The sequence below is a fragment of the Camelus ferus genome, chromosome 8, assembly GCF_009834535.1.
Source record: "Camelus ferus isolate YT-003-E chromosome 8, BCGSAC_Cfer_1.0, whole genome shotgun sequence".
In the NCBI taxonomy this organism is placed as follows: domain Eukaryota; kingdom Metazoa; phylum Chordata; class Mammalia; order Artiodactyla; family Camelidae; genus Camelus; species Camelus ferus.
Window position 1 is genome coordinate 23579528 of NC_045703.1, and position 24510 is coordinate 23604037.

General features: G+C 36.7%; 1 protein-coding gene across 2 annotated transcripts in view; it reads left to right on the forward strand.

The window, feature by feature from the left end:
• The window catches only part of CFAP206 (cilia and flagella associated protein 206), a 48091-nt gene extending 25388 nt beyond the window's left edge, over nucleotides 1-22703 (forward strand). For both annotated transcript variants that reach the window (XM_032484565.1, XM_032484566.1), the window contains 11 exons: nucleotides 227-310; nucleotides 1781-1871; nucleotides 3344-3532; nucleotides 4395-4553; nucleotides 5680-5888; nucleotides 11394-11513; nucleotides 12628-12826; nucleotides 14365-14505; nucleotides 16850-17043; nucleotides 19052-19195; nucleotides 22275-22703. In XM_032484565.1, coding sequence (XP_032340456.1) covers nucleotides 227-310; nucleotides 1781-1871; nucleotides 3344-3532; nucleotides 4395-4553; nucleotides 5680-5888; nucleotides 11394-11513; nucleotides 12628-12826; nucleotides 14365-14505; nucleotides 16850-17043; nucleotides 19052-19195; nucleotides 22275-22505 — 1761 coding nt within the window. In that variant the 3' untranslated portion in view covers nucleotides 22506-22703. The remainder of the gene's footprint in view (nucleotides 1-226; nucleotides 311-1780; nucleotides 1872-3343; nucleotides 3533-4394; nucleotides 4554-5679; nucleotides 5889-11393; nucleotides 11514-12627; nucleotides 12827-14364; nucleotides 14506-16849; nucleotides 17044-19051; nucleotides 19196-22274) is intronic.
• The last annotated feature ends 1807 nt before the right edge of the window (nucleotides 22704-24510 follow it).

Genomic DNA, 24510 nt, shown 5'->3' on the forward strand with positions numbered 1-24510 from the left:
CTGTCAACCTACTTCTCCATGTTTTCTAACACCACATGCAGATTTAATGTTTATTGTTCCCTTTCTTCAGCCGCTAATGAAGGTGCTGATGAGTTGGGTAATAAGAAAATCAGCCCAATAATCAACCCCTGAGTAATCAAGAGGCAGTTATTTTTAAAATGGGAAAATATTAAACTAATTTTGTAATACTCTGAAATAAATTTAATGGGCTCTTTCCTACTCTTAGGTGAAAGCTGTTGTCCTGGACCCAAGTAATGGCTTTAACACAGATAGAACGCTCCTAAAAAGTGATGTGCAGAAACTTGTTAAGGTGATTATCCAACAGTTCTCAAACTTGGAATTATTTACTTGCAATTCTAAATATAGTGCTTGTGTTGGTCAGTACTGTCTTCAGCTCCATGAAACAAAACCTACCAAATAGTGGTGCAAACATATGAGAGATTTTTTTTCTCATTAAACAAAGTCTGGAGGTCCAGAGGCTGTTTTTCCTGGCTTCCTGAGTCCCCATCATGCATATGCTTTCACCCCATGTCACAAGAGAGCTCGTCCACCTCTAGGCAGATATAAGGTGAGAGGACAAAGGTCAAAATGTATGCAATTGGGTCTGTTACTTTGTTTTTGGAAAATAATAGGCTCTCCCAGAATCCCTCCCATCTATTTGCATTTATTGACTGGAATGATATTGCAGGTGAGCTCGGGACATTGGTCTTTGTTTCTTTCTTTCTTTCCTTTTTTAGCTGAACAGATCTTTGTCTCAATCCAAATTGGGGCTTTGCTATTAAGGAAAATATGACAGGTGCATTAACTGTCAGTATGTTTCATATTCAGGTGATAAAGATTGTTTCCTTTTCTCAATTGAAACTCCTGTGGTTGAGCTAATCTTTGTAAAGTCTGTGCTTGGAGCAGTCCATCTGAACCTGCCTGGAGGGATCAGGTGCACGAGTTCCATAAAGATACAGTGTCCAGGCCTCACTCCTGCTTTCTCTTCTCCCTCCTCCCAGGAAAGCAGGGATCAGTGCTCTGGGAGATGGGGGGAGAGTGAGGCTGTTGATGTGCCCGCCAGGTGCAGACTAAATAAAGCCTAATGGGTGAACTGGGGAAGAGTGGGGTTGAGGGTGGAGAGGAGAGAAGAAATTCAGGTTGATCATCTAATCTAAAGGGGCAAAGCAGAAAAGAGGAATGAGCCATCTATAAATGGGGCAGGGTTGGGGGACGAGGAACAGGAGAAAACAGAACAGAGGAAGAAATGTTGAAACCAAAGACAGCCAGAGAAATCTTGTGAGCAGGGGAGGGTAGCTGCAACAGCTTTTTATAAAATGCACATGACCTCTAGCATCAGCACAAAAAAAAAAAAAAAAAAAAAAAAGATGTGAAGGCTCAAATAAACAGTAGTGAGGAACTCGGGAAGAGCTCAAGACAGGAGCATAAGCTTCAGGGAACATTTACTCCGACTCAGACGGCAGAGATTAACCGAAAGGGCAAGTTCCTTGCCTCCCACTAGCCTATTAGCCACCTGGGTGTGGTAATGTGGTTAACTCAGGGGAAATAACTTATTACTTAATAAATGTTGTTGGTTAGGTAAACCATAAAGCATGGTTAAGTAAACTATAAGCTATAAAGCATGAACTCCTCAAAGAGAAAACTAATAATAAAAGAAGTTATTGGTGGGGAAATATCAGAAACTATTGCTTTGATGTTTCCCTTTTTTTGAAAATAACTTTGGAAAATACTTCTGATTGTTTCAGAAAATGTAACTAGAAGCATGGGAATTCTTTTTCAGCTTTGTGTGAGTCGGCTATTGGATAGTAAAAATCCATCCCTGGACACCATAAAGATGCAAGTCTACTTTGATATGAATTATACAAGTCGAGGTAACATACATCTACCTATTTTGATATCCTCTTTAAAAAGATTCATATTGTATTTCAGGTAATAAGGGCTTCATTTGGTTGACCAAGAGCAATTTTACTTTTTCATCTCTCCTTTGAAATTTTTTCTAACTTTGAAGAATATAATAATGTTGGAAAGGCTAAATGAGAGAAACACCAGTGGCCTTTGTGAATGTTAAAAATAAATTCTTATTACTATGCCCATAATAATTAGGCTTCCAAGTCTATTGTGTGTTAACTGTTATACCATGAATACATAATAATTTAAATTAAAACAACCAGCCCATTGAAGATAAAAGTTTTTAATTTGCTGATTTTTTTGTTCCTGGTTTATTTTATTATCTAATAATGCTTACCTCAATTATGTAACTTACCCAGAAATGAAGTCAATGATGGTAAATTTAAGTTTAGAACATATTTCCTTATGTAAGTAGTTCATTACATACATCAAAGACAAACTGGATGCAAGAGAAAAAGGAAAATAAATTTCTCTACAGACTGGACTGCCTCTGCCCCACTGTAAAGCAATCATTATTAACCATTTGGTGATTTTTGTTGTCTTTTCCCCCCTCTATGTATTAAACTTTCATTATGTGACGTGTAAAATCGTACATCCTACTTTTTTGCTTAATAATAGTGAAATAATAGTGAAATTTTTTGCTTAATAGTAGTGGAATTGATGACATAATTCAGATTTTTCTTACTTTGCAAAGTTTGTGGTAAAATTATAGATATAAACTGTGCATGGTTGATATGTTAATTATTGCCCTTATAATAGTAAAATAGGATGTCCTATTGACTTAGTTGCCAGAATTGTGCTGGTGAACTGTGGCTCCTGCCACAGTTAAGCCTAGACCTCATTGTATCACAGGAAGAAGGGAAAGGGATACAGTTCTTCATGCAACATCTTGTTACAGTAATGCTATTCAAAGGAAATTTATCTAGAACTAAAATAGAAATACACATAATTAAAGAGGAATATTCATACTACATATATGGATATTCATATTCTATATGCTTACATACAGTGTACTGCATATACTTACCTATAGCATATATATAGTACATATATTTATACTGTATGTGTTTGTAATATATATTATAAATTGTCTTGTGTACTTTCTGCTTTATTAGGAGGTTTTAGCCCTATTTGCTATTACTCTATGGATTATCTGTTTAAAATCTTAATGTGTTTTGGCAAAGTATGCCATTTAAATTGTTGTAATAAATTTTTCCTGCTAGATTTTTGTTCTGAGGTTACTTGCTGGCCACTGTTTTTTTAATTTTTATTTTATTTTTATTATTATTTTTTTGATTACTACATCTTAAGAAAATACTTGTTTTCCTGTAGTAGAATTGCCATACCAAGCTGTTCTTTTCCTCTGGTCCTACTTTCTCATGTTGGAAGAATTCCAAGTATCAATATATATAACATTGTCCTTTGCCAATTTTAGGGGAATTTCTGGAAGAACATCACCGAGTCATAGAGTCTAGATTAAGTTCTGTTAGCAGAGAAATTACAGATAATCGAGCATGTGTTCGGGAAGAACTGGAAAGCCTCTACCGCAAGATTGTCAGCTACGTGTTACTGCGCTCTGGGCTTGGGTCCCCAACAGATATCAAGATTGTCAGAGAGGCAACAGGTGAAAAATACACAATTTCCATTCCATCCATGAAAATACATGAACATTGTATCCTATAAAATATGTTAAACTAGGGGAGGGTAACAGCTCAGTGGTAGAGCGCAGGCTTAGCATGCATGTGATCCTGGGTTCAATCCCCTGTACCTCCATTAAAAAATATATATATTAAATCACAAGTATTGAAGATTGAATTTTCTTCTTTTACATGAAAAAAATATTAGCACAAATAAGAGATTTAAACTTACCCAGATTCCTGTTACAGGCTGTATCAACTCTAAAACTCAAGTAGCACCTCTGGAAAGTAAATATTGTTAATCTTAGAGCTGTGTGTGCCTCGGGATCTCTTACTCCTCACTAGAGAAACATTGGCACGATGATTAAGAGTACCAGTCTGACTGCGTAATGGGACTGCTGGAAAAAGATATCTCATATTGATGAAAGGAGCTGAGTCTGTCACCTAAAATGGATGACGGGAAAGGAAATACTTGCCCACTTTCATGCTTTACAGTAAGGAACAGGCAAGATCTCCAGTCTTCCAATGACTTTCTTCCATAATTATTCTAAAGCATCAATTTTTCTACTCAGAGACCAAATTAGAAAGCTTGTTTTAATGCCCATTGCCAACAAATTACTGACAGATGCTTAATTATTGAAAATAGACATAAGGCATTGTTTTCAGTAGCTCACTTTTGATATATGCTAAATTTGCCATGTATTCTGCAATCAGGTATTAGAAACTTAAATAATCATCTAAGGAACTCTATAAAGACAAGCCAACAAGTCCCTTAACTTCCAGCTGAAAGAGACTTGTTTTTTAAGTTCTGAACCTTTATTTTGTTGTTGTTTTTGTGGTTTGTTTTAGCTGCCCTACAGAGTGTGTTTCCTCCGGTTGAGCTGGGGACCTTTCTAACTCTTTCCAAGAAGGACAAAGAACGCCAGCTGAAAGAACTCACCATGATTGTTACTGGAATCCGTTTATTTAACCGAGACTGTGGAAAGGGAGGAGAAGGCATTGATGACTGTAGGTACATCATTAGGTTAATTCTATACGTTTTGCAGGTTTAAAATGTAATGGTACAGAGGGAAATTGCACATAACACACCACTGGCACTCTTAGATGTAAGGTTTGCAGCTTTAACTATACCTCCGGTACAGCTCCTGTTCATAATGTATGGTAACTTTTTATTTTATTGGGGCAAGACCTTAAGTTTTGTGTACCATGAAGCTAGTATGGGAGTGTGAATCAGCAAAAGGGATGAGAGGACCTCCGGGAGGCCAGCCTCCCCGACTCCATGGGCCTTTGTGTTCTTTACTTCAAGTCAAATAACCAAAAGGGAATATCAATATTCAATGTTTTAAAATATAAAAATCACCTTGAAAAGAAAACCATCGCTGATATGGTTAATGGAATGAAATGGTCCAAGAGGAAACGTCTGCAAGCCTGAAAATTCAGGAGCATCTGCTATGCTTTTATATGCTTAATGCGTCCATTATCTCTAAGTTGGAAAGTACTCGTTAAAATATTTGACCAAGGACCTACCTACGGAATGTTTGGTCATAAACAACTTCCTTGTGAATTTGATATACACTTAGGCCCACTGAGAAGTGTCTTTTACCAGATCACTGATCTAGCACAATAGGGTAATTTTTTTGCAATTTCAAACCTGTTCTAAAAAGCCAATTCCCATTCTTCTTAATGGTCCCTCTCTTGTTAGACTATTCTGCTGTTTTTCAGTATCCCAGTGAGTTTAAGTGGTACACTTTTATTTTCCTTGTTTACAGAGAGTGAAGAAAATATACAGAAGGAGAGATATAGTGGCTTTTCTAGAGGCACATGGTTAATAGCACATAACACCAAAGCTTGTCTGTTCTTCCGACTTCTCTGTGTTTTAGTGGCAAAAGCTGATCTGCTTTAACTTTTGGTTATTATTCTGGTGGTGTCTTTTGTTTGGATAGGTTTTTTTTTTTTCTTCTTCTTTGCTTCATGGTGTAGGACCCATGAAATTCATGCCTCAGTATGATTAATTTGGTTAAGGAAAAAAATGAACTCAGTATTTGAATAGGACCACTTGCTAGGCTTTTTCTTCTGAATTCTTTTTAGGTTCCTTCAGGTATAATAATCTCTCTTATTATATCTTTAAAAACAGTGCCTGCTATTCTGCAGGAAGCAATCCCAGTCAGCACTCAGCATGTTGATTCCCAGCTCGAGGCTGTCCAGGACCAGGCATACCGCTACACAGCCATCCTCGAGAAAGCAGCGAAGAACCCACTCTTGAGTCAAGAACTTCAGCCGTATATGCTCAAAGAAGCACTGTACAATGCACGGCAATATGAGATCTTCCTTCAGATCATTTTGGTGAGTTAATGTCACAAGAGGCTGGTCTTTTCCACAGACTGCAACCTCTTTATATGTTATTAGTATCTATTATTAAATATATTTATATCTGTCTGAAACAAAAGCTAGAACCAGGTCATTGATAAAGAAGGCAACCTTGATAACCACTCAGTTTATATTGCCTCTGTAGGATTAAGAACTAAAATAGAAATGGGGAAGTTGCATTTTGAAATTAATGAAAATATGTTGATATTATATGTTGGTTGTCTTTGGTCCTCAGGAGTCTGGTTGCTGCCTGCTGTGGTTAAGCAGTGGTGTGCGCATGTGTATCGGCCGTGCTGCGTTGTTTGTTTTCATTCAAAGCAAGCATCTAACATATTGTTTAGGCAGGTTTTTGGCACTCAGATAACTTTTATGTCATTATTTGTTCTACTTGTACAAATTGGTAGAAGATATTTTTTTTCCTGATGTTTTTAGATCTAATGAACAAGCCAAAGACTGTCCCCAAAGAGTTGAAAAATATGGTAAAGTGGTGATTTTAAGCTTTTTAAAAAGCAGCAGAACCCCTTATTTTAGGTGGAAACTTACTTGGAATCCTAAAAATATAAAGTCAGTCTCTGGAAAGGCTTGGAGGACCTTTTCATCAAGGAGCATCCCCGTGCCACCCTAGGGATCCAGGGAACACAGTTTGTTAACTATGTCATGACAGCAAGCTATGTTTCCACCAGCTTTGTTTTGTTTTGTGGGTTTTTTTTCTTTCCCCTAGCTTTACTGAAGTATAATTGACAAAGCTGTAGGATATTTAAAGTGTACAATGTGATGACTTGATCTACATATACATTGTGAAAGGATCCCCTCCACTGAGGTAATTAACACATCCATCTCCCTGGTCACTTTCCACAGCCTCTGCTGTTCAGTAACCATGAGACCTCAGCATCAGCGGGACTGTCCTTTGTGCAAGTGAACACTCATGTCTTCAGGGATAGAGCAGGTCGTGTTCTGGCACTCTCTTCATTTTCCCTTGTATCTTCATAACTTGATGCTACTTTGGATGCACTGGATCTGTCTTTTCTCCTTACTTCCACTATAGAGAATAGAAAAATGAACATTCAGAAGACGTGACTTCATTGCAACATTTAGGAGTGGTCCCCACAACTGACCTACTATCTAATTGCCGTCAGAAGAGACAACCCCAGATCAACTCTTTAACCAAATCATTCTTTAGGGGAGATGCTCCCCTAACATTGACTTGTGGCTCTCAGTCTTGTGTGACTATCAGATACTAAGAGGACTTCACAGTCAGGTTATATTGAAGCACATATAGGTCCACAGGAGCAGAACCTCACATTTACTTTTGCCATTTGTGTTCAGGAGGGATATTATAAGAAGGAACCTTGGGAAACTGTCACACATACTGTAAGGGTGTTGTAGAGGACTTTGTTCATTACATAGTATCTTCTTACAGCTTTGAATCGTGACTCATATTCATCCAACTGATTCACAGTTTTAAATTCTCATTGGTGTTCTTACTCACAGGATAGATAACATAGGACTTGATTTTTCTGATAATGCAAGTAAAGTATTAGGTGGAATTTGTGCTTGTTAAAAAATGTCCATGGAAAAATGTGTGAGAAACATATAAATTAAAAAGTTGGGGAGAGGAAAAAGAATGCTGGGCTCACATGGTTTCCCCAAGCATTTTTTGGCTGCATATGAAAAGAATTTTTTTTAAGTGATAGCATTCCTAGAAGACTAACTTTATTCTTATTTTTTTCCTCCAACAATCTCATTAGAAATATCTTTATGTTCAGATACCATCAAGTTCATAGCAGCAGATACAAGTTTTTCAGAATGTGAATTTTACCACTGGTGACAAAAACTATTGTTTTCTCGAAGTGATGGACTCATTTCATTCACTTTCAAGAAAATATCTGCCAGGGGGAGGGAAATGCTCAGTTGTAGCACTCATGAGTTCCTGGCTTCAATCCCCAGTACTTCCATTAAAAAAAAAAAAAAAGAAAAAAAGAAAAAAGAAAATATCTGCCAATAGCTAAGACTCAAAAATCATAGTTTGTCAATTGTTCTTTTAGGTAAAAATGATGTTCTACTGGAAGGGAAAAAAGGCTAGTTCAGCTTGCAACTCCGTCATGTAAATGTTTCTCTCAAGAGAACTGTGTATTTTAATGTGCATTAGAAGTCTTCCTATTTGATCACAAATCCTATTTGATTATTAAAAAGCTGTGCACTTAAGGATCAAGATTTAATAAAATTAGTATTTTTTACTGCATCATCATAGATAGCCTTAAGTGAAACCAGTGTTTTTATTGAGACATAATTGACATATGACATTATATTGGTTTCAGATGTAGAACATACTGATTCTATATATGTGTATACTTTGCAAAATGATCACCACAACAAGCCTAGTGAACATTTGTCACCACGCACATATATAGTTTTTTTTCTTGTGATGAGAACTTTTAAGATCTACTCTCTTATCAACTATCAATTGTACAATACAGTGTTATTAACTATAGTCCTAGTCACGATGCTGTACATTACATGCCCATGACTTATTTATCTTATAACTAGAAGTTTGTACCTTTTGACCCCCTTCACCATTTTGTCCCACCCCCACCCTTTTATCTGTAGCAACTGCCTATCTGTTCTCTGTATCTATGAGGTCAGGTTTTTTGTTTTTGTTTTTTAAAGATTCCACATATAAGTGAGATCATATGATGTTTGTCTTTCTCTGTCTGACTTATTTCACTTAGTGTAATTCCTTCAAGTTTCATTCATGTTGCTGCAAATGGCCAGATTTCCTTGTAAATATGATGTAATGCACATGGGGGGAGGGGGGAGCCTGTATCTTTTTGAATTATTGTTTTTGTTTTGTTCAGATAAATATCCAGAAATGGAACTGTTGGGTCATATGGTAGTTATATTTTTAATTTTTTTGAGGAACCTCCCTACATTTTCCATAGTGGCTGCACCAAGTTATATCCCCACCTGCAGTGCACAAGTGTTCCCTTTTTTCCACACTTTTGCCAACACTTGTTATTTCTTGTCATTTCGATAATAGCCGTTCTGTCAGATGTGAAGTGATATCTCATTGTGGTTTTGATTTGCATTTCCCTGATGTTGAGCACTTTTTCATGTACCTGTTGGCTATCTGTATGTCTTCTTTGGAAAAAATGTCTATTCAGATCCTCTGCCCATTTTAAAATTCTATTGTTTGTTTTTGCTGTTGAGTTGTATGATTTCTTTATGTATTTTATATTTACCCTTTATCAGATATGTGATTTGCAGATATTTTCTCCCATTCCATTGGTTGCTTTTTCATTTTGTTGATAGTTTCCTTTGCTGTGTAGAAGCTTTTTAGTTTGAGACAGTCCGACTTGCTGATTTTTGCTTTTGTTGCCTTTGTTTCGGGTGTCAAATCCAAAAAACTGTCACCAAGACTGAGGTCAAGAACTTACTGCCTATGTTTTTTCCTAGGAGTTTATGGTTTTGGGTATTACGTTCAAGTTCTTAATCTATTTTGAATAGATAGTGCATGATAGAAAACAGTGTTGTAGTTTCATCCTTTGCATGTGGCTGTCCAGTTTTTCCAGCACCATTTATTGAAGAGGCTATCCTTTCCCCATTGTATAGTCTTGGCTCCTCTGTGGTAAATTAATTGACCATATATTGTGGTTTATTTTTAGGCTCTCTGTTCTGTTCCATGGATCTATGTGTCTCTTTTTATGCCAATACCATGCTGTTTTGATTACTGTGATTTTTGTAGTGTAATTTGAAATCAGGATTCATGATGCTTTCAGCTTTGTTCTTCTTTTCCAAGACTGCTTTGGCTATTCGAAGTCTTTTGTGGTTCTATACAAATCTTAGGATTGTTTGTTCTATTTCTTTGAAAAATGCCTTTGGAATTTTGATAGGGATTGCATTGAATCTGTAGGTTGCTTTGGGTAGACATTTTAACAATCTTAATTCTAATCCCTGAGCAGGGAATATCTTTCCCTTTATTTGTGAGGACTCGCTTTACAACTAAAAATTCCACATGGTGTGAACAAATTCTTTTTGGTAAAATGTAAACAGAGTGAGTGTTCTAGGACATTATCAGGAAAAATCAAAAGGTTCTGCATGCCTAGTCTGTGAATGGAGCCTGCAGACAGCTGGGGGGAGTAGGTGTGGAGTAATCTTTACAGGCAGGTTTTGAGAAGTGTCATGTATTCAATGTAACTTTTACTTTGGAGAACACACGCAGATTTATTTCTGTTTCTTCTTGTTTGCGCATATATCTAAAGACTATAAGGAATCCATTTTCATATTTGATTCCTAAAACGAAACCAACAATCAAGGGGAGAACAACACTCCAGGGTAGACAAGAGACCTATTAGACAGGATAAATAATACTGTATGGGAGAAGGAGGCAAGAGGAGAGGAGATGCTTAAAAAGTAATACGGGTAAAATTAAAACAATGCATGTTATATCATGAATTAAAAAATTTGTTACTTGAATACAGTGGTAATTTTTGATATTTCTCATGAAGTAATTATATTTTGTCATTTAAAAATAGTCTAATGAAGCATATAGTTAGGTTTCAAATATCTGAAAACTCAAATGCACTTTTTTTCCCTTCAAGCATGGTCACTCTTTTACACTGTATGTACTCATAAACCCATCCCACTGCCGTTTCTTGTCACGTCTTAGGGTAAGAGCTGGGCCCTGGGCTCAGAAGATCTGGTGTAGGACCATGATTCTACCTCTCATTAGCTATTTATCCTTGGGCAATTTACTTACCTTTCTGTACTTTGGTTTTCTTATTTGTACTTATTTCTTTTTGTACTTACAAGTATTTAATATGGTGCTTAGCATATAGTAAGAATAAATGTTAGCAATTATTTCAGATTCAGCATTTAGCACCTGATTTTCAGATTACTATTGTAGTATCAGAAATACATTGTTTTTCTTTCAATGCTGTGATTTTAAAGGTCTTCTGCATTCTTGAATGTAATTTTTAGAAATCTTGGTATTAAAATGGTTTTCAGCGGGGAGGGTATAGCTCAGTGGCAGAATGCATGCTTAGCATGAATAAGGTTCGGAGTTCAATCCCCAGGGCCTCCATTAAAATAAACAAACAAACAAACCTAATTACTCCCCCCCCAAAAAAAATGTTTTCAAAGGAGCACCTCATTAATTTTATCTTTGAGGAATGCGAAAATAACAGCTCTGTAAGCTGTCTGCTACTTGGGAATGTGGTTATACTGAGTATCAAAGAGTACCTTTATACATTTGAGAAAAATTGTAGCCATTGTATTTCAAAAGATTCATCCATTCAACAAGTATTTCTGGAGCAGTGTCCATTTGCCAGGAGTGTTCTTGGTGTTGGGGACACCACAGAGAGCAGAACCCTGCTCTCACTGAGCTTACCTTCAGAGATGAGGGGAGCAGATAGGGCTTAAACCACATATAATTTTTGTAGTAAAGTTATAAAAATGTTAATGCAAATCATGTTGTCTTCACAGTCAGATATAATTACTTGTGCTCGAGAAGTGGAAATGATGATAAAGCAGTTAGGAGCCCAACTGGAACAATTAAAAATGACTGTGAAATCAAAGACGGCTGTCCCAACATCACAAGTCTTTGTAAGTATTTGTCCTCAACTTTCACCTTGTTTAAGGGTGAATATACTTTTAAGTCCTATAAAATTAGATCAGAAGTAATTTTACTTATATTTAATTACTAAAAAGATAATATTAGCTTTATACAAGTTGATCCTGTTCTTTTTGGTTATTTTACAGTAATAATCATATAACCTGTATGTTTTAGGTTGGATGAGAGGAGTCCCTTGGTAGATAATTGCAGATGTATGATTATAACCATAATATTAGTATTGTCTGTGGCAACAAAAATAATCCATAGTGTATTGTTGAAAGCGTGTTCACAGTAGCTGGTTGGAAATTACCTTCAGCAAAGAGGTGATGTGACTTGTGACCTTTCTGAAAAGACAGATAATAATCGCTTTGTTTACCAGGCTCGCACTTATTCTGACTTTCTGAGTGTCTGCACCACCTTATGGGTAAATCCAGGAGCCCCAAAGAGGTACAAGATACGTATGCAGCATTTTATAGAGCATTGTGAGCCTCTGATAATTTTCTGAAATCATTCCCAGCATTTGATTTTAAAAACCAAGAAACAAAAGGCTAAGTTGTTTCACTTGTAAGTAGGGACTGATTAATTTTGTATTTGCTCTGTAAGTCAGTGACCTTTAATATGACTGAAAAATATTTTATCTCACTGATGTGAAATCTTTAGCTTGCAGGTCACAAGAAATGTCCAAGATATGTCCCTTAACTTTCTAGGTTCTTTTGAATCATGATTGAGCCACATAAATCTAATTATAATGAGTCATATTTAGCTTTTTTTTTTTTAAAGAAGATATTTTCCCCTAGAACTTTTGAGGTGAAGCATCCATAAAGGTTTCTTAGGTGATCACATGTGCTTGGCTCTTTTGAGTCAACTAACTTACTGACAGTCATACCAAAATACAATCCTTTGAAATAAAATACAAGTTTATTCTCTCATAATTTATGAGTCCAATTTCTACCGAGATTCTGTTTTCTAACCCCACAAGACTTGCATTGACTTACGGGAGAATTAATTTCTTTACAAACAAAAATTTGTATTTAGTTTTAAGAGCAGTGTGATTTATAATTTTATTAAATACTGACATTTTGAACATTTTTGACTCTTCCTCAGCCCATCTTCATTGCCCTTTCCAATGTGTGGACCAGCTTTCAGGATGAAACTGTTTTGATTAGCATCCTCAGTAATTTAATGACTCACCTTGAGCCATTTCTGGGGGCTCATGAACTATTCTTTCCTGAGAAAGTAATGCAAGACCTTCTTGATGGAGTGACAGTGAAAACTGATATGTATAGAATGAAAGAACACATGGGTAATAAATCATCCGTTATTTTCTCTTCTTAAAATTACCTCAAGAATAAAGTTACTCTTGTTTTAAAATTTTCATGTTATATCTTTCTGACAAAGTTTTAAACATCTTTCTTGATTATAAGACTACTAATGTTTATTATAGAAAATGTGAAAATATATAAAGTGAGTATTTTGCTGTCCAGCAATGACCATCCCTAACATTATTGTTAGTGTTTTAGTTAACAATGATTTTCTGTGCTTCTGTGTTTCTGTTGTAGTCTTAGTGACTTTATTATTGATTTCTAGTAGAAAAGGATATTAATCCTTCCTATATTTGTTGCATATAAAGCACCATTTCTTTGGCATGCTATTTGCCATTTATCTACTCCAGATTCAGGTTGATATTTATAAATCAATAAGCATTTTCCCTGTAAAACTGAGCTTATTTTAGGCCTTTTTAGAGATGCATTGATTCTTACAGAAAGGTTGTCTTTATTAATAAACTTCTTTTTACTTTCTTGGTCTGTTCAGTCTTAGCTAAAGACAACTTAAAATTCATGAGAAATGCCAAAATAGAGTCTGAGATTTGAATTGTTGCCTAAGAAAATTTTCCCAGCAAGTAAAATTAGATGATTTACTGTCTAAATTTCCTTTTCAAATTCTATTTTTGTAAAAGTGAAAAATAAAAATGTAGTGGTAATTTTCATTCTTAAACTATTAGGATATATAAAATCTGAAAACTAAATCAGAGGGACTCAAAAGCATCCTTCCAGTTAAAGTTTTCCCTACTCATTTCGTTTTATTCAAACAGCATATCTATGCAAATACTAAATGAAATTGAAAAATTGAAGTCACTTCAACAGTGAATATTAAACTCAACCTTATTGGTAAGACATGTCATTTTCTACTATAAATCAAAACTTTTTATTCACTAGAAAACTATTTATCAAGTTACTGCCCCAGTGACTTGGGAGACCCAATGTTCTTCTGAAAGAATTTAATTTACACTTGCCACATCTCATCATTGTTTGAGGCTTTCAGGCGTATCAAGAAAAAAGAGGGAAGAGGGTCTGTTTTCTCCCAAGTGCACATTAACCTCTAGTTGTAGCTCCAGGGTCATTTGTGGTGCCTGCTGTTTGGGTACAGAGCCAGGCCCAGAATGTAAGTATAACTGCAAAAGCTAAGAACCCGGGGGCATACATGTATGTTTTTATTTGTGTGAGAAAAAAAAATTAGCAGCATTAGCAACACTAGGAAGACTTTAAAAGTGAGACGAACAAAAATTACATACCTTGTTATCAAAATTAAGTTACTAAGTGATATCTCCTTGACTCTTTCTGCTTAGAACATTCTCATCTGTTTTGAGAAGTAACAGTCCTAGTATATAAGCATCATATTCAAAGTATTTTGCCACGTTTTTAAATTACTGAGCTACACCATCTTGAATGAAGTTGACTTATCTCCGTTTTAGTCACGTAGCAACCATTCTCTCTTGCTCATTCCCTTGCGTGATTTACTCTTCCCATTGAATAAGGTTTTTCTTGGCCTTTTTCATTTCAGAAGATAGAGTGAATCTGGCGGATTTCAGAAAACTGGAGTGGCTTTTCCCAGAAACAACAGCCAATTTTGATAAATTGTTAATTCAGTATCGGGGATTTTGTCCATACACATTTGCTACAACAGATGGTCTTCTCCTTCCAGGTACATCATTGGAAATAATACTGTTCCCCCTCCCCAGTTTTTTTTTTTTTCTTTTGAATGAAGTGCCATCATTGTCACTCCCTTATTCACTTTGTAAAACTTCATGGAATCTATTGGTGAGTTAGGAAAGGAGCTACAAAGATGACGCAAAGTCTTTATCTTTGAAATGCCTGCAGTATGACCTGGTAGACGGACATAAACAAGAAATTATAATACAAGCGATAAGTGATGGAATGTGTATCTGATGAAATACTGGATGCTACAAGATCATAACAGGGGGATGACTCGTATGTCAATGAGGGATTCCAGAAATGTTACGTGGCATTACTAAAATGTGTCATCTTCCAAAGTAATTACTTTTAAGAGCTACACTAGCTTGACTGATATGTTTATTAAAAAATATTCTTTGTCACTTTTTGGTTCCATTCCATTAACCTAGATCAGGATTTCTGGATAAGTCAGATCCATCTCTGGAAATGGCCAATATTTTACCAAGTAAAATTTCTCTATTTTATATATATATAAAACTAGAGTTTCTCCAAAACAAAGAGTAAATCAGAAACTGAGATGAAATCATTATCCAAAAGGTGCTGTGTGAACTGGGAATAGAATTATTGCAAAGAATTATTGGGATTGTGTGTACATAGGCTAGAGAATGTACACACTGACTCATTTTTTTTAATGGTAGTGATTTTTTTCATTATGGGAGTAATAAAAGTTTCACCTTGGGGAACTGAGAGAATAATGTTCTGAGGTCCCATGAGGGCCACTGATACTGGGGAGAAATCAGTCAAGAGCCATGAAGTAAAAAGCACTAAGTAAAAAGCAACAGAATGTAGATGGTTTCTTTCTTCTCTTCTCTCTTCTCTTTCCCTTTCCTTTCTCTTCCTTCTTCCCTTCCCCCTCCCTACATCCCTCCCTCTCTTCTCTCTTCACAAATAAGCAGGGAAGGGGGTCATGAGAGACACAAACCCAGAGAAACATGAATGTAGGGTGATGACACAGGTAGCATGATAGGGTTGAAAAAGCTATGGGCAGGGATTAGGAGAGCCTGGTTTCCAGTCTCAGTTGAACCATTAGTAAACTGAGTAACCTTCAGCCATCCTCATGCCTGGTGTGGACCTCAGTTTCCACGTCAGGAAAAGGAGAAGGACCAACAAAGAGGTCTGCTTGGTCCCTTCCAGCTCCCACCAACTATGATTCTCAGAAAGGGGGAGAAAAGCAAAAGGGTTTGTAGGGCTTTGGGTTTTAGAGTCCTCTCTGAGTAAGCTGGTCTTGAGACTTCATTTCTGCCCTCTACATTATTTCTACTTCGTACATTATTTTTCTGGGCAGCAGCCACTTGCCTTGCCTCGGAGGTGTTTTGTAGGACCCCCTCCTTCTTCAGGACTGCAGACCACGTGGCTCAAATCCCCCAGTGATGCTGGGCTTTCCAGGCTGCGTTCTCTTTAGAGGGCGTCCCTCACTTGACTGCCCACCACTCCTGCCCTTGTGCGCTGCTCCAGCCCCACTGGCTTTCTTGCTATTCTTGAATATTCCAAGCCCATTTTCACCCCAGAGCTTTTGCACTTGCTGTTCCTTCTGCCTGGACAGCTCAGTCCCCCATACCTGGATAGCTCTGTACCTGATCACGCAATTTAAAATATCAACCTCACCCTCCTTCCTTTTACTACATGCTTAACCTGCTTTATTTTCTGTTGTTGTTGTTTTCTGTAGCACTGATCACTCTCTGGCCTATGGTATATTTATTGATTTGTTTTCTTCTATATCCTCAGTGCCAAGAACAGGGTCAAGAAATATTTGTTGAAAAGGATAAATAAGACAGTATTATTGTATCCTATATAAGTCATACAAACTTTGTGGATATTTAAAAATCTGTGTTTTATGTAGTATCTCTTCACAGTGGGAAATGCTTTCTAACATGCAAATTTACATTTAGGAATAGGTGTCCCATATTTGTAGTTCATATAGAATTGTTTTTAAAACAATGCTTATAATAGTCAGTTTAGTTTAAGGAGATTTGAAAAGCCTGCCAGATGACTAACTGGCTTCTCATAAAAGATTTTTAAACAACTTATATCCAGATAGTGAAATATTTTTATATAAAATCATAATGTAAATTTTTAAAAAAATATAAAATAAAATTAATTTAATTTGAACTTTATATAAAATACAATTTATCAAAATATATAATTTAAAATTGCTAGTTGTAACAATTTAGCTAAATTAAAACATAAGTGGTATGTTAAAAATGGAATGTCTAGGAAATGGTTCTGTGGGTGTATTACAAACATAGAATCACTAAGTATTTCATACTTAATTCAATTCCTCTCTTAATTTCCAGGAAATCCAGCAATTGGAATTTTGAAATATAAAGAAAAGTATTATACTTTCAATACTAGAGATGCTGCATATTCATTTGCAGAAAATCCTGAAAATTATATTGATATAATTAGGGAAAAAGCCAAAAAAAATGCAGAATTAATTCAGCTGCTGGAACTTCATCAACAGTTTGAAACCCTTATTCCATATTCTCAGGTAAGCAGGATTGGTATTGTAAAAATTTATGACATTTAAAAGCATAGTTAATTAAAAAGTTACATTTTGTTGCAGAATGGTTCCCCATTTCAGGCAAAGACAGGGTCAGATGAGGGCCTTTACAGGTTATCTGAAAGGGGTTCACATGTGAAGCTGGAAACTAAGGAAATCCACAAAGAATAAATGGAAAGATAAGGAGTCAAATTGATGAATTAGACTGGAAAAATCCCAAAGAGAAAGACGATGTTTAGATAAATAATTGAAACATTGAAGGAGTTCAGCACAGGTAACACAGGTGATAACTTATGCTCAGGGCTGTAAAGTAACTTAACAGATTTGAGTTGCAGTGGTCTGAAAGATCCAAAATGGATCTGAAGGTGTGTTTCTTTGTGCGTTGGCACCTATGTGTTAATTCATTCAGCAGACATTTACTGAGTGGCTTACTGTGTGCCAGGTACAGTTCTCGGCCCAGTGAATGGAACAGGTGACAATTCCTGCTTCCGTGGGGGTCACATTCTCCTGCTGTAGGTCCTCGTTTTCTTCCTCTTCGTCTCTTATTTTCTGGCTTATTTTTTAGGCTCCCTTTTCTGTTCAATTAATCAATTAAACAATATTCCTGTACCTATGTCTTACTATAGCTTTACAATAAGTCTTAATATCTGATAGAGTAAGTTATCTCTTCCTTTCTTCTCTAAGGAGTCTTGGCTATACTTGACGCTTTACAAGGTCCATAAAAAACCTTGAAAGAATTATGAATTTGCATGTCTATAGACAAGAATTATTTGGCCTCGATACCACTTATTTCTAATTTAGGGAGTTGTAAGATAGCACAAAGACAATGAAAGGCTAGAATCAGATGACCAGAAAGGTGTGCTGTATGTAGATACTTTTCCATTAAAGAGTAAGTTTCCTGGGGGAGGGTATAGCTCAAGTGGTAGAGCTGTTGCTTAGCATGCATGAGGTCCAGGGTTCAATCCCCAGTACCTCCATTAAATAAATAAATAAACCTAATTACCCCCCCCCCAAAAAAACCTTAAAACAATAATAAATGTAAAAAAAAGAACAAATTTCCCCTACATATCTGATCCTGTTTTTCCCTGTGTATTTAACCCTTCACTGACCTTCAACACCAATGGAAGTGAGTCTTCTCCCTCTGTATCTCAATGCTGTAGTCCTTATTAGTTTTCACTTGCCATTTACTTGTATAACAATGTTAATTATATTTTGAGCATCTTTTAATCTACCTAACTCTATCATAAGATCATTTTGAAGGCAAAAATTGTATCTTCTGCTAAATGGTAGGCACTCAGTGATTATCTGTTCCTTGATTTGAGAAAAGAAATTAATTTCTTCTCCTTCCTCTTTACTATGGCCTGAGTTTCTTAAACCTTTGTCACCCCTTCCAGCAACTTCATTTCCAGAATAATCATAACTTGTTTAACCTGGACTTACTGAACACTTAATATTTTAATAGTGAGCTTCTGGGTGTCTTGGCAGAAAAAATTAACATATTCAACTAAAATGGATAACAATCTGCTATGTATGCATAGTTTGGGTTTAAGATGTATCCCAAAGATGTTCTGATACTTTAAACAAATGTGATTTATATATAATATTTAATAGCTATTCTTGACTTCTGTCCATTTGCAACAAGGTATTACTCATGCTACCAATTGTGAAAGTTGGAGAGGGGCATTTAACTTGGGAATGAGTGATGTTAGGTTGCTTCCTTTTAGAATACACCTCCTACCTTAAGTTCACAAAATCAGGCACAAATCCACAGTGCCCAGGAAAATAATAACATTTGGGTCACTAATTGTGAGCTTTTTGTTTTTCTTCTGTTATTTACAAGTATGTTTCATATTTCAGAAATTCTTGTTTTCCCAAGAAAGGGGAAAAAATTTTTATTTTCCTAATGTTTTTTGTTAGTTTTAATTAAATATTTTTAGTTATCTGTAAATAATGTTTATATCTGATGAATATTAATGACAAAACTCCATTTTTTTAGATGAAAGATGTGAACAAACATTATACAAAACCAATTACAAAGTGTGAAAGTAGCACCCAGACAGACACACACTTACTGCCGCCAACAATTGTGAGATCATATGAGTGGAATGAATGGGAATTAAGAAGACAAGCTATAAAACTGGTTTGTAACAATATTTTCTAAAATTAGTTCTAGGTTGGGGAATTTTAGTATGTTGTCACTCACAGAGTTGGTAAGCTAAATTAGTGATATAAAATAGTGCATTGTACACAGGGGTTTTTTTTCTAAAATAAAAATAATGAGCATAATTTATGATTTTCCAGCTTTACATTGTAAGATTGTATTCTAATTGTAAGTATATGTGGAAATACAGAAGCATGAAGCTTCTCTCAAATTATGTCAGCCAGTAACTAGAACAGTGATACTTGCTCTCTCTCTCTCTTTCTCTGTACCTCCCTACTGATCCCAATGTATTGTGCTAACCTATGAGGTGCTAGTATTTAAAACCGACCGGCTTCCTCTAATCATTTAAAGTATACCCTTCTCTTTCTTGGACTTTTTTTGGAGTAGAATGTTACCCCTGTTATATCACAGGTATTGTTCCCTCTTACTGTCAACATGTTCTCTTGGCTCTCTTGTCCTTCTCATTCTCAGTCACCTTAATCACAGTAGGTACCTAACCTTGAAGCCTGTCTTTGAAACTCACATCCATGACTCAGTGGAATTCCCCTCCTCACCCTTTGTATAGTATCTTGTCATTTTAAACAGCAAATATTTGTAACGCGAAGGAACAAACTCTTTTTATATCTGTAGTCTTCTTTTAATATATTTCTTCCATCTCTTTAACTGAAATCAAGTGTGGAGATAAAGGATGAGTACTCACGTGAGAACAGAGGCTATTTATTCAGAGCTTGCTGTATTAAGGCAGTCACTTACCAACTCTTGCACTCGGCAGAGACTCAAGGCTGGGGAGAGGAGTGAGAAAGCTTTATAGTGACAAAGGTGAAGGCTTTGGGTAGTCTCTGATTTGAGGTTATTGACGGGGAACCTGGAGGCAGGCTAACTAGCAGCAGGAAGCATCTTACATGATTGGTTTGGTGAGCATACTTGGCTTTCTCTGATTGGGTCCAGAGCTAGAAGGGGAGGCAGAAAAATAATAGGGCTATTCTGGGCTGATTGCTACAGCTACCAAAGCTGTGGTTTGACTTCCAAGACAGGTTGCTGCAGAGGTTGTGGATCAGAGTTCTACTGTCATGTAAGGTCCAGCCTTTGTCCGTTTGTGTGTTCAGTCTCACTTTTCACTAACCCATCATTTCCATTGCTCCCCTCTCTGGTGGCAACTGTTCAGTCCCGATTTCTTGGGATGAGGAAGGTTCAGCTTCCCGGTATACCTTCCAGAGCATCGTTGCATTAGCTTTCCAGTTACTGTCCTGTAGTTGATGAAGCTCCCATTCCCTGTATTCTTTCCTGTTGTGCATGAGACTCACTTGAGCTCTTCAGACGTATACTGGGTAACATTTATATCCTACCACCTGTTCTTCAGGAACTAAGAGTCTAGCAGGTGACACTGATATGTGAAAAATATTTCAGTTCCTCTTTACAAGTGCTATAATAGAAGTGAAATAAAAATTCTACTACACTGACTTAGGTGGCATTTTAAGTTGGTCTTGAGATACAGATAGGCAAAAGAGAAGTGGGGGGTGATGGTTGGATAGGATATGTGAGATGTAGGTGGCAGATTAGGTCTGGACTGGAAATGTTAGAATAGGGTGTTCAGTGGGACTGACCTTCACACTGATGGGGTTCTCTCTTCTCATTCCTCAATTTCATTCTGAGCCTCACCTTAGACCTAATTATCTCCTAGAACTGCAGCATCTTGAATGCCAGCTCCCCATATATTGCCAACAGGACCTGTTGATAAGACAAAGCAGAGGATGTGGTTTAAAGCCATCAGGAAAACCACTCCCTCAGCAGAGCTTTGCAGTGGCTCATGGGGAGAACAGCACGGTCAGGATTTATTGAGACTTTGAAGTTTGGTTGAAGGCAGGTCTTTCAGTGCCAGGGGTTGGTCGGGGGTTGGGTTGGGGGCTTGAATTGGGTTGGGTAAAGATCATGAAAAAGCAGTCCAGGATTGATGGGAATAGCAAGGTGAATCTTGAGGCAAGGGGTGCGAAGAGTTCTAGGGCTTATTCTGTGTGTTAATGCTCACTTCTGAAGGGTTGATGTACCTTTCAAGATGTTCTGTATTGAACAATCAAGTTATTTGCTTTGGCAGGAGTCTCCTGAATAGCAAAACTATGCTAATAGAGACACAGGAATAGTAAAGGCATGTTCATGTAGAGAGTAAGCTGTGTGGTGGGGGGAAAAGTAGTTTTGGTTTTCAGTCACCTGCAGCATCTTAAACTCTGAATTTCCTCTAATTCCAGGTCTCTCTTAACTCACCTTCTCTAGTACCTTTTGAGTTTTTTCCTTGGACTTGACCACAACCTCAGGAAAACTCTTATCCTCCTTTTTATAAACTCCTCCTTCCTTTCCAGCCTGAGTAACCTATTTAACCTCATGTTTACTAATAATCCATAAAAGGAGTAAGTAAAATGTAGCATAATATAAAATATAACCTGGAAATATCAGAGCTTTTTATATTAAAAGTCTTGGGTGAAGCCCATTTAAGTAAGACAATGGAAATCTTAAATTTTTGTCTTTAAAAAAAAAAATAAACCATTCCACCATTCTTGGTGGAAAAAATCCAAGTTGTCTACATCTCAAAGTATACTAATGAATGAATTAGAAGATTATACTAACAAAGAATTGAGTTCACTGTAAGTCTGAATCTGGGGTTAGGGTATAACTCAGTGGTAAAGCGTATACTTAACATGCACAAATGAAATCCTGGCTTCAATTCCCAGTACTCCATTAAAATAAATAAATAAACCTAATTACCACCCCCTCCTCCAAGAAAAAAAGCCATTAAAAAAGTCTGAATCTGTGTGTTCTCTCTTTGGGTCCATTTTCATGATTTAATCTATTTCCGACTTCTCAGCAAAGGGTATTTATTTTCTATTATGTTCTACATTTTCTAATGTTTTAATGTTTTGCAGAAACATGCTATGTTATAGGACTAAGTTCTTTGTGAATTGAGAGGGGGGAAGAAAAAGAAAAGGCAGCTATTAACTGGTACCTGAGAGTATTTTACTTGTTCTTTAGAGAGATGTTAATTCCTGTGTATTCTCTTTCTACTTAGGCCAATTTGCGCCAGAAAGTTACTCACTCGGTGCAAACTGATCTCAGTCACATGAGAAGAGAAAATTGTTCCCAGGTGTACCCTTCAAAGGATGCTAGCACGCAGTCAATGACAGAAGGCAGCAGCCGAGTGCCCAGGCCCCAGATCTACATAGCTGGTCTCCGTGGGGGCAAGACTAAGACCACCCGCGGAGTCAAGGTGAACTTAACCAGAGCTGTGGATGAAACTTAGTTAGAGACCGTGTTTTCAACGTATATACCACCAAATTATGAACAATGGCAAATACTTAAAGCAGTTTTGCATCCATGAAAATTTTGTGGGGTTGGCACAGTGGTTGGTTGTATGAATTTTTTGGATTCTCATTTATAGGTACTGTCAAACTGCTACAAAAAATGAAAAATTGTTTTCTGTAATTCATTTTTCATTCTATTAAAATGGAAAAGTAAAACTCTGTCCATTACTTTTTGACTTGTTAGAAAAAATTTGGCAACATTAAGACTGAAATTCTTAGGTACAATTTAGATATGAATATATTATAAGATTATTATGACTTGGCTAGAAGTTTATTTCTAAAATCATACATAAAGTTATTCATTAAAAATTTAAACCATAGTCAATATATTCAGCTTCATTAGCTATTAAATGTTAACATGCATTAAACTGATATATAATAAAAGCTCACTAATTTGAAACAGTTAGAACAAAGGGCCACATGATGTTTTTTAAAATCTGGAAATCTTATATAGAATCTGGATTTCTGGCCCCTTGAAAAGATCAGAACATCCAATGACACTTGGCCAGCAGTCCTGTAAGGAGCAGTGGGGCAAGTACTTCCGGTTCTAATCCCTGCAGCCTTCCAGGGCTCCTACTGGACTCCTTTGCCTTGTTTGCCTGATTCCGTGAGCAGTTGTGTTTAGCGGCCCTGTGAATTCCTGACAGCTAAATGTTAGAACTATAGTTTTGTTACTGCCTTAGGTACTTCCAATACCCACACATGGATAAGGAAGGTTCTCAGGTGGGGGGACGGTTAAAACCTGCCTTAGCAGCTGGGGAGGGCATTTATATTTAGCATATTTTTTGGCTTAGGTGACTTTTACCTAAGCCAAAAAATATTCTTTAAGGTGTTTATAATTTTTTTTCTATGTAGGTTAAAAGTTACTTATGAATAAGCTTTAAAATCCATTTTCCACAGATATTATCAAAGTAAACTTTAAGCAGACCTACTTCTAAGTTGTCTTGATCTTCATACCTATAGTTTAAAATCAGGTTAAAGATTGGCTGGCTGACTGGGTGTGGGAGTGGGGGTGGGAGGGAATCTGTACCTGAAGGTGGTGGGGTGGTTATAGCTACTACTAAACTTGGCAGATTCAGGAATTTGATTTTCCCTGTTCTAATCAACCCTCCTTTGATTCTTTAAGATTCCTAAACACAGAAAAGAATGTCTAATAAGTCCCAATTTGGGGTCATCAAGTTAGGGCTGAAAGTAGAATTGCCAAGTGAATAAAAATATCAAATATAATTTGAAAAGCTAAACTTAATATCAGAAAATCACCTGGTGAGTAGAAAAGAATCCGAGTAAAGGGAGCGAGAGCAAATGGTAAACTCATCTTGTCCCAGGACCTCCACTGTCTGCCCAGGCCCATTGCTCTCTAAAGGTTTCCAACCAGATGCTGGACCCTGTGTCATCTGATCACTGCCATTTCAGCAGGTCACAGGCCAGACTTAGTTTCTCTACTGAACTTGTTTCTCCCTCTGTATTTCCTTCTATGGTCAGAGGCATCACCAATTACTCAGTAGCTTAAATTAAAAACTTCTTGATTGCTTTCTCCCACAGCCCCTACATTTAGTTAAGTCATCAAGCTCTGTTGATTTGACCTAAACTGTCTTTCAGACCCGTGTCTCCCTGTTCTCACTGCCACTGCTGTAGTTTAGGACTTAGTCCTACTGATTTCATTGGTGGCATAATTTTTCTAACATACAAATCTGACCAGGTCACCTGGCTCCCTCCCCCCAACCTTTACTTTTCTTGCTTAAAAGAGTTTTCATTATCCAGGGGAAAAAATAAGAACGCCTTCACATATTATGTAAGACTTTTCAAAATACATCCTTTATCTTCCAGGTTCATTTTCTGCCCCCTCAAGCTCTCTCCACATACTGTACATAATAGGCAAGTGGAACCAACACTCTGTGAATACATTAATGGTTTTAATCCCACCACTCTGTGCACTTGCTTTTC